Raw genomic sequence first — 12,030 nt, forward strand, 5'->3', positions numbered from 1 at the left:
TTTTATTTTTTAAACAATATGTATTCTCTTCATTTTATTATAAAACAGCAACTTTTAAACTTGAATCAAACTGTAAAAGAAAATGTACAATACTAATGAACGAATACCTGTTAGTGTATGATGTATGAAATGGGAAGAGTGTTATATTTCAGTTCACTGCCAAGATTTTTAAATTTTTTTTAAAAAAATCCACAAACATTGTTAGCTTCCTTTACAAGATACTGACTAGTTATCACTAATGACATTAACTGTGATTATTATGTTCTCACTTTACAGGGGCCCCGAGTGGCTGAGTGGTCTAAAGTGCTCACCGTTCCGGATCATTGCCATCTCACCTCCAAGGCTCAGTTAGCGTGGGTACGTGGGAAAGCCTGCCAGTAGCTTCTTGTGGGTAGGTGGTTCTTCCCTGGGTTTTCCAAGGTTCTTCCTCCACCAGTTATACTGGCCGCCATGTATAGCCTATCTTGTGCTGAAAAATGGCGTTAATCCCTAGAACAACAACAACTCACTTTACAGGATCTGAAGAGTTTTCTAGTAAAGATTTCCCTTGAATCACTTTGTATTATGTATCTTCCAGCAACTACAAAATAACTAAGCTCAGCCGGCAAAGAAATTCTAACCAGTTTTTCTGTGGCTGGGATTTTAAGGCTGCTGATTATTTATGAAGCTATGTTCACCCAAGGAGGAAGTTGCAGACTGTACTACAGATGAAGCTATGTTCACCCCAAGGAGGAAGTTGAAGACTGGACTACAGATGAAGCTATGTTCACTCCAAGATGGAAGCTGCAGACCAGACTACAGATGAAGCTATTGTTAACCGCAATGAGGAAGTTGCAGACTGGACTACAGATGTGTTCTCCTGAGTCTCATATTTTTTTGGCCTGTATTTTTTAGCATTGGTAGAAAGTGCACATTTCAGCATTTTTGACAGGAACACAAAAATATTTGAGCCACCCGTAACTATTCCTCTAAAAACATCTTGAACATTGCAATAAAAATTAAACAATACAAAAGCTCAAGATACTAACTTCAATGCTTCTGCCAAAAATATACTTTTTGTGGCTGGTCTCCTTTTTAACTCACCTTCATCAAAGGAAAGGTCTGCACACTTTATTAAAAGACTTAAAAGCCATCAAGAACCAACTTGGATCACTGTATTACTTAAAGCGCCATATAAAACACTGCATTTGGCTTTCAACTCTCCAGATTACGACAATAAGGTAATCAATTAACAGCTTGTTGTGTACACATTAGCCTTCTAACCTGATTACTCAGCCACACCTCATTTCACCAGTACAACATTTCCAGTCCCGTGAAAAGCAGAATATTTCAACTATAAAATGGTATGCAAAGAAGATGGACTTTAAACTGTATTTCTGTCCTACCCCATGTACAATCACATGCATGATATAATGCAGAATTTGTATTAAAATGAATAATGTAATCTGCCAGCCATGCTTCTCACTGTTTTTAAAATAAATGAAAATAATTTTGTACTTATATGTTCAAATTAAAGGAGAGATTCCACCATATCAATAGACAGGTTACAATGCAGATACAGAAGAATCTGTACCAATATGAATCGTGATACGGTAGTATATCAATGTGTACCAATATATAAATATATTGTTACACCACTAATAAAATGAAGCATTGCAAGAGAAATATAACATGATAACAGTTATGATTTATAGACAGGCCCGTATTGAAACCTGTCCGTTACATGCCGTAATATAAAAATGATTCATAACATAGGACATGCTTTTTATAAAATATTTATTAATTAACATGGTCATGGCTTAAAAATAGAAGAAAAACTTGGTTCTAGACTATATTTCAAAATTGTATCATGGTTTCAGAGTGGTTATGATAAAATCTTGCTTACAGGTATCTAATACCCTGTATCGAGCATTGAATGATGTATGTACTTAGGTCAACTATGGAGTTAAGCTCCATTCCAAACAAAAATAATGGATTTCATGCACTGTACATTCACAACTTGCAGCACCAGACAACAGGCTATCGTATTACTTTCTTCCCTTTCTAAATTATAAAAGATGCAGAGACTAGGGATCTGCCAACTATACTGTGTCATACCTTGAAAAATTATAAAGTTCTTAACGATCAGACCCAACTGCTCATTCTTATTTTCTCGAAGCAAATCACAAATCTCAATAATGTTGTTTAAAGGATTTAGACATTATTCAGGTGATCATTGGGGAAAAATAAGAGAATGAGAAGAATAAGTCATCCCCTTTCATTGAGGACTGAACAATATACAATTAACACCTATCTAAATTTGCCTTGTCACTTTACGATGGAAAATAGAAGCAGCACATATCAAGCCAAATATTGTGCAATACCTTTCAAGATGAGACATTACATTTAAAGGGGACCAAGTCCACATTAAACATTAAAAAATATGCAGTACATATTTTAGGAGTTAAGATATAAAAGTTACAAAATGTATCAGGACTGCATGTCTGCATTTGAATGCAAAATATTTTCATACTTCTGTCTAATAAATGCTGCCATTTATTTTCTAATTTTCTCTATCAATAACTATACTGAGTGTACATGTGGCATTAATCATGGTGCAGGTACTTTAGGAAGGGTCATACTTATAAATACAACAATTCATAAATAATACAATGCAATTCTATAATAACAACAACATAGATGGGTTTTCAAGTATGGAGGATTCAAGTACAAGTTTAAACAGAAACCTCCATATCTGACCACTAAATGTTAAACAAACAGTGAAACAGTAAAGAAGTTTTTGAGCACTCCATGCCAGTGCAAGGCAAGAACTTGTACTCGTGTACTTGAGTAGAGCACTGCTCAATATGTCAACATAGTTTAAGGTTTTCTCAAAAATATTTCTTCCCTTGTACACTCCGGACATGGTTTGCTCTGATTGACTAAACCGTAAAATGTGATTTGTAGAGTTAAATTTCATTTTAAATTTTTCATTGTGTTGAAACTAAGTTTTACCTTCACAAAATAAAACAACATTATTCAGGCATTACCCTCCCGATCTGATTCTAATCAGTCAGAATACCAACTCTTTTCTGATGATGAAAAACATGCCACCCAGACTCCATCAGTTGGGGGGGGGGGGGGAGATTTATGGAAAATTTCCAACATAGTACATAATCAAAGTAATGAGATATGAAAAATATTCACATTTTTTTTAAACACTGTACACAGCACCAAGGCTTAAGTGTTTTTTGTCCATTCAAAATACAGATATAAACAAATGTTACAACTTTACACAACAATGGCATTCATTAAAAGATGATTTTAGAATATGAACACCACACAGACTTGATTATGAACAAACATCATGAAAATATTTGGAACAAAGTTTTAGCACATGATTTCCAATTAAATTCTGGGAGTCACCTACACATAAAACACTTACGAAATCTTAATGGAAGTGCATAGGGATAATTCACTTAACAGCCTTCACTGCTTCTCAGTGTGATTACTATGCTTTAACTGTCAATGAGATTACTGTGTTATATACACCTAACTGCCTCTCAATATGATTACTAGGACTGTGTTATAACCCAAATGTATTCGCTGTTTCTCAATGAGATTACTGTTATAACTGACCTGCTTTCACTGCTTCTCAATGTTACGAGTGTTATAATCCACCCAACTGCTTTCGCCATTTCTCAATGTGATCACTGTGTTATAATCCACCTAACTGCTTCTCAATGTGATTACTCTGACCGTGTTATAAATCCAAAATGCACTCAATGTTTCTCAATGCAATTACTGTTATAATCCACCAAACTGCTTTCACTGTTTCTCAATGTGATTACTGTGTTAACAGATATTTACATAAGGAATAAAATGACATACTCCATTTATTCAAAGCATAAGCAAGAAAGCAAGTATGGTAATGATACCAACAGTCTGGTCCCCATCTTAGGACCAAAGAGTAGTAAAATCTATATCCTTATACTCAAATACCAGCCTTGGGACACAGATAAATGCATACATATATTACATAATATCCATCAGATTTGCTTTCCTGAGTAATTCCATCCTCCTACAGTTTAAAACCAATTTTATATAATGTACTTGTGATAAAAGAAATATACAGCACACATTTCTCTATATTTTGACCAATGCAGGGTCAAGGGATAATGCATGCTGTCCTTGCAATGAAGCTGGCAAGAACACTTAAAGATATTGGATGCCCTACAAGCTGGTCATACATCATCATGGGCTGAATAATCACTGCTAGCTGGGGAGTTACTCATCTCCTCAGCCAGCTTATCAAATATATTGGCCACTTTCTTCTTCTCTGGTGTCTTTATAACTTTGTCCTGAGTCAGGGTAGTGGTATCTTTTCCACTGTGATCTCCTGAAGGACACAGTTCATTTGTCAATGCGGCTTCTACTGTCTTGCTGTCTAGTGATGTCTCCTTCATTTCTTTATCCTTTGCAGTCTTGGAATTATCCTCTGTTATTGTATTCTTTTCAAAAGCTTGACTTTTTGTGCTGTCTGTTTTTCCATCACTGGTGTGGTTAAACACAACTTCTGCTTCTTTCTGTTTTTCAGGAACATTAATATCTTTCCCTTTGTTCATGGCAACATCTAAATATTTACCACCCTCTCCTTCAGACTCAGAGGTTATCTTTCCCTTGCTTTCAGCTGAAGAGGACAGATCTGCACTTTCACTCATTCTGATCTTTTTTGAAGCCTGATCATCAACATCACTATCTAATAGCCTCTTTGTTGCTTTTGGCCTTAAAGTTGATATTTCCTTGCCCAAGAGTGCTTCCTTTTTGTCATCATTACTTGTAGATGATACACCTATATCTGATGATGGCACTGACTTCTCTTCCTTGTCTGATGAAACTGATTGTACGGTATCACCAACCGCATTTTTATCCATGCCTAATGAAATTACTTCCTTTTCTTCACCATATTTTATTGAATTTTGTTCGATATCCTCATCTGCCCCATCTTGTAATGACTTCATCTCTGATGTATCAGTTCTACTTTTCTGGTCTTTCTTTACACCTTGCATAACAGGCTCACTTTTAGTTTCACTGCTTGTAGTTTCAAAACCATATTCTTTCAAAGATCTTTTCATCAGCTGTTTCTTTCCAGTCTTTGGCTGTAACTTTTTATAACTATATTTTAAGAACTTATCTGTTACTTTTAACTTTCCTTCAGTAAGCTCCCTGAACCAGGGCAACTGGTCAATTTTCTCCACTGCAACTTTTGGATCACAATCAACCAGCATGATTTGTTTGATGGGGCGCAGTTCTGCCATGTGGGCACTACTGGTCATTACATTCACTACCTTTTCTGGTTCATCAGAATGAGCATTTGCATGATGCTTTCTGATACCACTGGCTCTATAAGCAGAGAAATCACAATATCCACAACTGAATGGGCGCTCCTCCAGATGGGAGGAGATATGCCTGCTGAAGTCCACATCGTCAATGGCCATATATGAACAGTAACCGCATGACAGACGAGATTCTATTTCCGAACCCTTTGTAAAATAGGAGAATTCTGAATGTTGAGACAAATGCTGCCTGAAATGGTACAGCCCAGTGATGGTGCATTCACAGATATTGCAGTTGTATTTCAGAACAGTTGATCTATTTCCTCTTGGACTCTGGTGACCTGCAGAAGAAATGGTAGCAATTACAAACATGTGGATAGCTGGTCTTGCCGAAAAAAAACTGCACCAGTGTTTTCTCAAGGATTCTATGACAGAGGGGAAATTTGCCCAAGTGCCATTTTTTCAAGGGAGAGTAATTCATTTTATAAAGGGGAACATTTTTGTTGAGATCGGCAGAGAATTATTGTCTTACCTACTAGTAACATTCAATACATATAAGTATGCAAATAAAATCTTTTTGTTCCACTTTTTCAATGTTTTTATTCATAGTCAGCAACAACCCACTAGATTACTTAAGCAGATGCATATATGGATTAACTAGCATTTTTACACATTGTTGAAATTCTTGACGCATCACAACCCAAGATTTGAAAAGAGATGCCAACTTCTCTGGCAATGTGTTCCTTAGCAAGCAAATTAAATGAATGAAATGCAACTGCAAATGACTCTTATCCTTTGGCAATTATATCTGAAACAACAGCTTCAAAACTGCTCCTACCTATCCTAGCCTCTCCTTTGTTAATTACATAAGAAACTGATGCTTCAAAACTGCTCAAAAATGTCCTAGTTATAATGAATTTGAATGTCTAACGAGGTTTGATGTCCAAATTTTATGCAACCTTGGCATGCTGATTCTCTTTACCAGCTTACTTGCACATGAATCATTTCATATCTAGCTACTTGCCAAAAACATGGAGCTCTGACAAATCTTTCAGCCTTATATCCTGAAATGTATGTGCTTTAAATCACTGAAATGCACTTGAAATGTACTTTTAAGATCACTGAAATGTAATTGTTTTAGATCAATTAAATGTATTTGTTTCAGATCAATGAGATGTACTTGTTTTAGATCACTGAAATGTACTTGTTTTTAGATAAAAGAAACACACTTGTTTTTAGATAAAAGAAACGCACTTGTTTTAGATCACTGAAATGTACATGTTCTTGCTTTAGATCAAAGAAATGTACTTGTTTTAGATCAAAGAAATGTTAATGGACCAGCAATATCTTCATCATCAAAAACGTGTTTTGGATTAAAATGCCTTTAAAAAAGGCTGTCAGTTTACCTGATTTTGGTGCTTAATTTAACCATAATGACTACAAGTCCGAATACTAACATTCTAGATTTTGAAGATCTGTTAATATGAAAAAATGAAATCTGTATCTGACTGTTGCGTGTTCACTCACTCTTGAGGGATAATTCACTTAAGGGAGGTAATTCATGCAATTTGGCTTTCTGGACAAAACACTATTTGCAGGCTCTAAAGGATGATAGCCATTATTAAAATGAAACTTGGTTATCTCCCTAATTTAAACGACTTTTTCTAAACAGCTAGGGCAAACTGCCTGGTCCAATAGTGTGCCAGCGATTTTGCTTTGTGCAAGGGTTTCAATAACACACGATGAAGCCATCAAAGAAAAAGCAGAATCATCCAAGAACACTGATCTTACTGTACTTTCCAAACTCTGTTCCATTAGAAACATATAAAATAGATTCCTTCTTTTCAAAATTAGCAAAATTTGTTTTGTGAAAAAAAAATTAAATGTTGAAACTCAATTTTTTAATATTGTTTTATTTGTGAAATAATGATGCTGTGATTTCATTGCAAATAATAGTAAAACTTCTGCTCTTTCTTGAGCAAATACATCGCTAAGTGCCAATTCAGGAATTTTAAGTTCAGTAAAATTTCGCAATTCACTTCTCCATAATGAACCATATTTATCAAACAAAACTACTACCATCATATGGTTGCCTTACTATCATTGTTTATATCTGTGAATGACGTGATAATTTAAGGTAGTGGAAACACAGTCGAGATTCCATTTATACTTGTATGTGCCCATTTTTACACACAAAATTTTTTCATTGAACTAGAAATCAACATACTGGCTAAGCGTGGTGTCAGTGCACATTACCAAATAAAGCTCCTGCATGAAGTCGCTTATAGGACTTATTATATTCCGAGAATTTCATGATGTAGTAAAATGAGCAATATATTTTGTTTACCATATTTTATCAAGATTTAGTTCATGTTCAACAAATACGGGTAAATATTTTTGGCATTTTCTAGGAGTAAAAATTGGATCTATGCCAACTCCCATGTTATAAGTGAGTTATCTGTGTACGATGTATTAATAATGGTGATCATATCGGATGTCAGATTGGTATCATGTATAACAACTTAATACAGCTTCATTCCAAAATGCTTTCTGTTGAATTTGGTTAAATTATGTTTATCGGTTTTTCTAGATGTTTTGTTATAGGATTTTATATTAGTGATTGTGGTCACATTGTATATCAGATTGGCATCATTAATACATATTTTAAAGATCTTAATGTTGGAATGCCCTGATTTAAGTTTAAAACTGCAAATGTTCAAGGACAGCATGAATGACACAAGCCAGTCTCACGTGGCCAAACCAATTGTTGCACATTAAATGCGGGATTATGAGTTTCCCGCAACTTTTTGTCCCATGCACCCACCCATTTCATCACATTGGTGCATCCAATTGGTATATGATAATTTCAGAACTTTAAAATTAAAAAAAATACACCCATTACTTTTCATTGGTATATGACCATTCTATCTGTGCTAGGTGCTTACAATGACACAAGTCAGTAAAGGCCATAAAATAATGGCAATTAACATTCATAATCTTGACAAAGGCAGGTCTACGGTAGTGAATATACAATTTTTTCAAAGTAGAAGTAATGACAAAAGGGTTATATGTATGCAGATACACAATTTGTCATTTCATAAATGAATTCAAAACTTGAAAAGAAAAACAATTCAAATAAAAGTAAAAATTATTTAATTTAATAAATGCTGGTAGACAGAGAGTGAACATCAAGAACAAGAACTGGAATGGAAAATTCCATCTTGCACTTCATTTCAGTTAACCAGATATTCAAACATGTTCAAGGCTTCAAGACCTACCTAAGCACCTGATGAAAGATTTATCACAATAATATACATGTCCAAGGAAAAGAAAAAAATTCAGTGTACATGGCAAATTTAAGGAAAAACTATCTTTTTGGCACTACTAGTACATTATATACTATTTTACTTTGATGATTTTAAATGCTAGGTGTCTGCCAAATTTCTAGAATGGGGGATATGTATCCCTGCTTTTGTGATCTTAAAAGGAAAGTGAGCCATACACAAAGGGCAGACAGACATCAGACAAAAATACCAACACTACAATACATTTTAACCTTTTGGTGACAAAGAAAAACTTTAGACATGGGCACACTACCTTTCTGTGCTGCTGATTTCTGACTGGCCTCGGCAACCATTCCATTTACTTGCAGCATAAACGCACCTCCCTCTGCTGCATCATGCTCCATCTCTTCCTGGACTTCCTCTTTTTCATGGGGAATAGAGGTGCTGTCTCCCATCTTTTTTGTATCCTCATCTTTCTTTGGAATCATTTCTCTGCGGTATTTACGGTTGTACACCCTCAAAGGCATTCCTTTATGGACGTTCTTTATGTGACGATAGGCATTGTTTCTGTAAAATAACAAATGTACATAAATGTTCTGCTAACAAACTGAAATACATCTATGTACTAAAAATAATTCTTCCAGTAATAACAATTTCACACCGAGATTTGCTGGCAGTTCAAATGCGACAACAACAAAAAATGAGCATATTTATTACATATCTTAGAGAAGGTGCATATTGTTTGCATGTAGATCACAAACTGACATGGAAAGTCATCTACATCCTCCACCCCACCAAAATGTCTGCTAGGAGACAGGAGGATTGTTAAAAATTTCATAGATAGAAAGTTCATGTTGATAAAATTTATAGAACTTATAACTTCTCCACTTTTGGTCTGGTAATGGAGGTGTGAATGGAGGCTTAACAGGTGAAGACAAATGGATATTAAAAACATTTAAAGTGAGAAATGTACATACATATAGCAAAAGGCACAACACCACTGGTCCAACAGGTGTACTAAGCAGTGGCCAAACAAGCTTCCACCCAAAGCAAACCATGCCATCGGTGCCACCTTCCTCCCTGATAATTTCTTTTCAAATATGGCACCTTATTTAACTTGGCACCATAGGCGACCACCTAGTTTGCCTATATGGACAGGCCACCCCTGAGTGTACTCAATATCATAGGCTGTGTGTGTGATTTGGATTTTTAATGTAGGTTTAACAATTTTCCAGTCATATCGCGAAAATGTCTACAGTGTGGCCTTTTATAGTGATGTCTAACACTGAGGCAGCATTATGCCCCACCCAGTCACATTATCCAGACACCAGGCTGACCAGCTGTAACACAAACTCTCAATGCTGAGCGCCTAATGAGGCAGCTGTTAGTACCATTTGTACAAGTCTTTGGTATGACTCACCATTTATTTTGATCACATTCATACAAGCACTTTCCTAACACTACCACTACTAATAAACACATACAAGGGGGAGAGCAGACTGTCTCGGTTTAAGTACTTAAACATCACTGGGTGAGTACAAATGCTTAGCACTTTTTTAACCGACTGTTCAACCCCTGAAATCATAATATACTTTTGACCACTGTTTAATGAAAATCTCAGAAACCATTACCAAGGGAAAAGGCAAACAAATGTTCATGGACAGCCAAATGGTTGATGCAATAACAGAATATGACCAACGTAAGAAACACTTAGTAATCTGCAAGAGTATGTGTGCAATCAGTATCATTTAATGTCACCTAAGCACGATAATTCCATATGATGCCAATTAAAAGTGAAGTTCCAAAAATGTAAAAATGAAAAATGGCACCAAATAATTGGGAACATGAACACTTCCATACAATAAATGCAAAGTAATACAAGATAAAGGGTAAAGATTTTAAAATTCTGTAAAATGTGTAATTAATACAACATACTGGTTAAAAATATCATTTTTAAAATAGAGATGTGGGTCAAATATTTTTTATGTGAACCATATTCCATCTGAAACTTTTAAGATTTTCTCTGGTGTTACATCATAAAATTCTTTAAGTTTGCAAACTTTCATAAATTGGAAGTCTACACACTTGACAAAAAAATGTGTTCCACTTTCAGTGGACAATGATTAGATATGCACTCTGAAGTTTAGCAATCAGGAGGTATGACATTTTTATCTGTATACCCCATTACATGGCTGCTAGCTAGAGGTATATTGACTAATATGTCCACCACATTAGATGGCAACTGTGGTTTTGAACACAAACTCATTAGTACCATGGGATTCAAGCCATATGAAGCTGGTGAACACTTGTCCTGGGGCATCCGTGATGAAGACCACTGACTTACCATTGTACATACATACATACATACATACATAACTCTAATATATATATTGGGATACTTGTACACAGGTCATGAGACAATATTTTTGCTCCCACATATATAACATAAGTAGAGTGATTTGTATTATTACATGTACAAAGTTGCAGAGGGACCTGGAAAGGTAGCCTGGCTGCACTGCTGTTCCTAGCCAAATCAGGTCACACTGAGCTCTTTGGATGAGACGCCTGAAAAGGAAGCTAGGAAATTTTGTCTTTTGACATCCACCTCATTCCTGGTATTATGGTGAAATTGGAGATATTGGCAATACTGGAGTAGGTTTGCTCTAATGCTATGCCTGTGGTGACCACCATAACTTCACGAGCTGAAATGTGCAAGAAACCCATCTGATCCTGGTTAGTTCTCTCTATGCTGAAAATATAACCCAACATATGCAGGATGAATGTACCTGTGCAGAAAAGTAATCTTTACCTAGCTGAGGGACGAATAATCGTGATCTCCCTCTTCTGATCCACTCAATGCACAACCACATCACAGTTCTGCAGGATCTTGTAATATGCCCTAGTTTTGCAGGGTCCTGTACATGCCCTTGGTGGAAGGGTCCAAGGAAGAAAGAGGCTTAATGATGTAAATAAAATCTGTTGCCAATATGTGGGACAACAAAAACAAGGCTCTCATGAGAAGCTGAACCCTCCTGATTGAGCTGCAGATAGCTAAGGCTGACCAATATGGAAATTAGCTCACTAGTTCTACGTGCTGTAGCCTGTGAGACTAAAAACAACTCTCAAATGTGAGAAGAGTCGTTGAAAGTCTGGACTGGGTTTTAAATGTGCCATGTTCTTCGTGTCAGAACACATGAGTGATTCCACCAGAACAGAAGACTAAAGCTATTGTTCTGGAGAAAGTTGGAGAGGTCCTTTCTTTTGCCCATGTTCTGCCTTCTGTGCTGTCAAAGTGTCCAAGATGTTAGAACAGTAAACCTTGATGGTGAGGAGGAGTGATGTTTCTTAGTAGTTGGAGCACTGCATTTGCATACATACATACACACCACTGTAAAAAGCAACATGCATCAATCTCCTACACATCTTTATCA

General features: G+C 35.9%; 1 protein-coding gene across 1 annotated transcript in view; it reads right to left on the reverse strand.

Annotated features, from left to right (window-relative positions):
* LOC149775402 (uncharacterized) overlaps positions 1 to 12,030 on the reverse strand; it is a 48,953-nt gene continuing 36,923 nt past the window's right edge. Inside the window, exons 4-5 of the mRNA XM_089943840.1 lie at positions 8,913 to 9,166; positions 1 to 5,656 (exon numbers count right to left, since the gene is read on the reverse strand). Coding sequence (XP_089799966.1) covers positions 4,224 to 5,656; positions 8,913 to 9,166 — 1,687 coding nt within the window. The 3' untranslated portion in view covers positions 1 to 4,223. The remainder of the gene's footprint in view (positions 5,657 to 8,912; positions 9,167 to 12,030) is intronic.

Source organism: Sinohyriopsis cumingii, chromosome 19, assembly GCF_028554795.1.
Source record: "Sinohyriopsis cumingii isolate HCF-2022 chromosome 19, ASM2855479v2, whole genome shotgun sequence".
In the NCBI taxonomy this organism is placed as follows: domain Eukaryota; kingdom Metazoa; phylum Mollusca; class Bivalvia; order Unionida; family Unionidae; genus Sinohyriopsis; species Sinohyriopsis cumingii.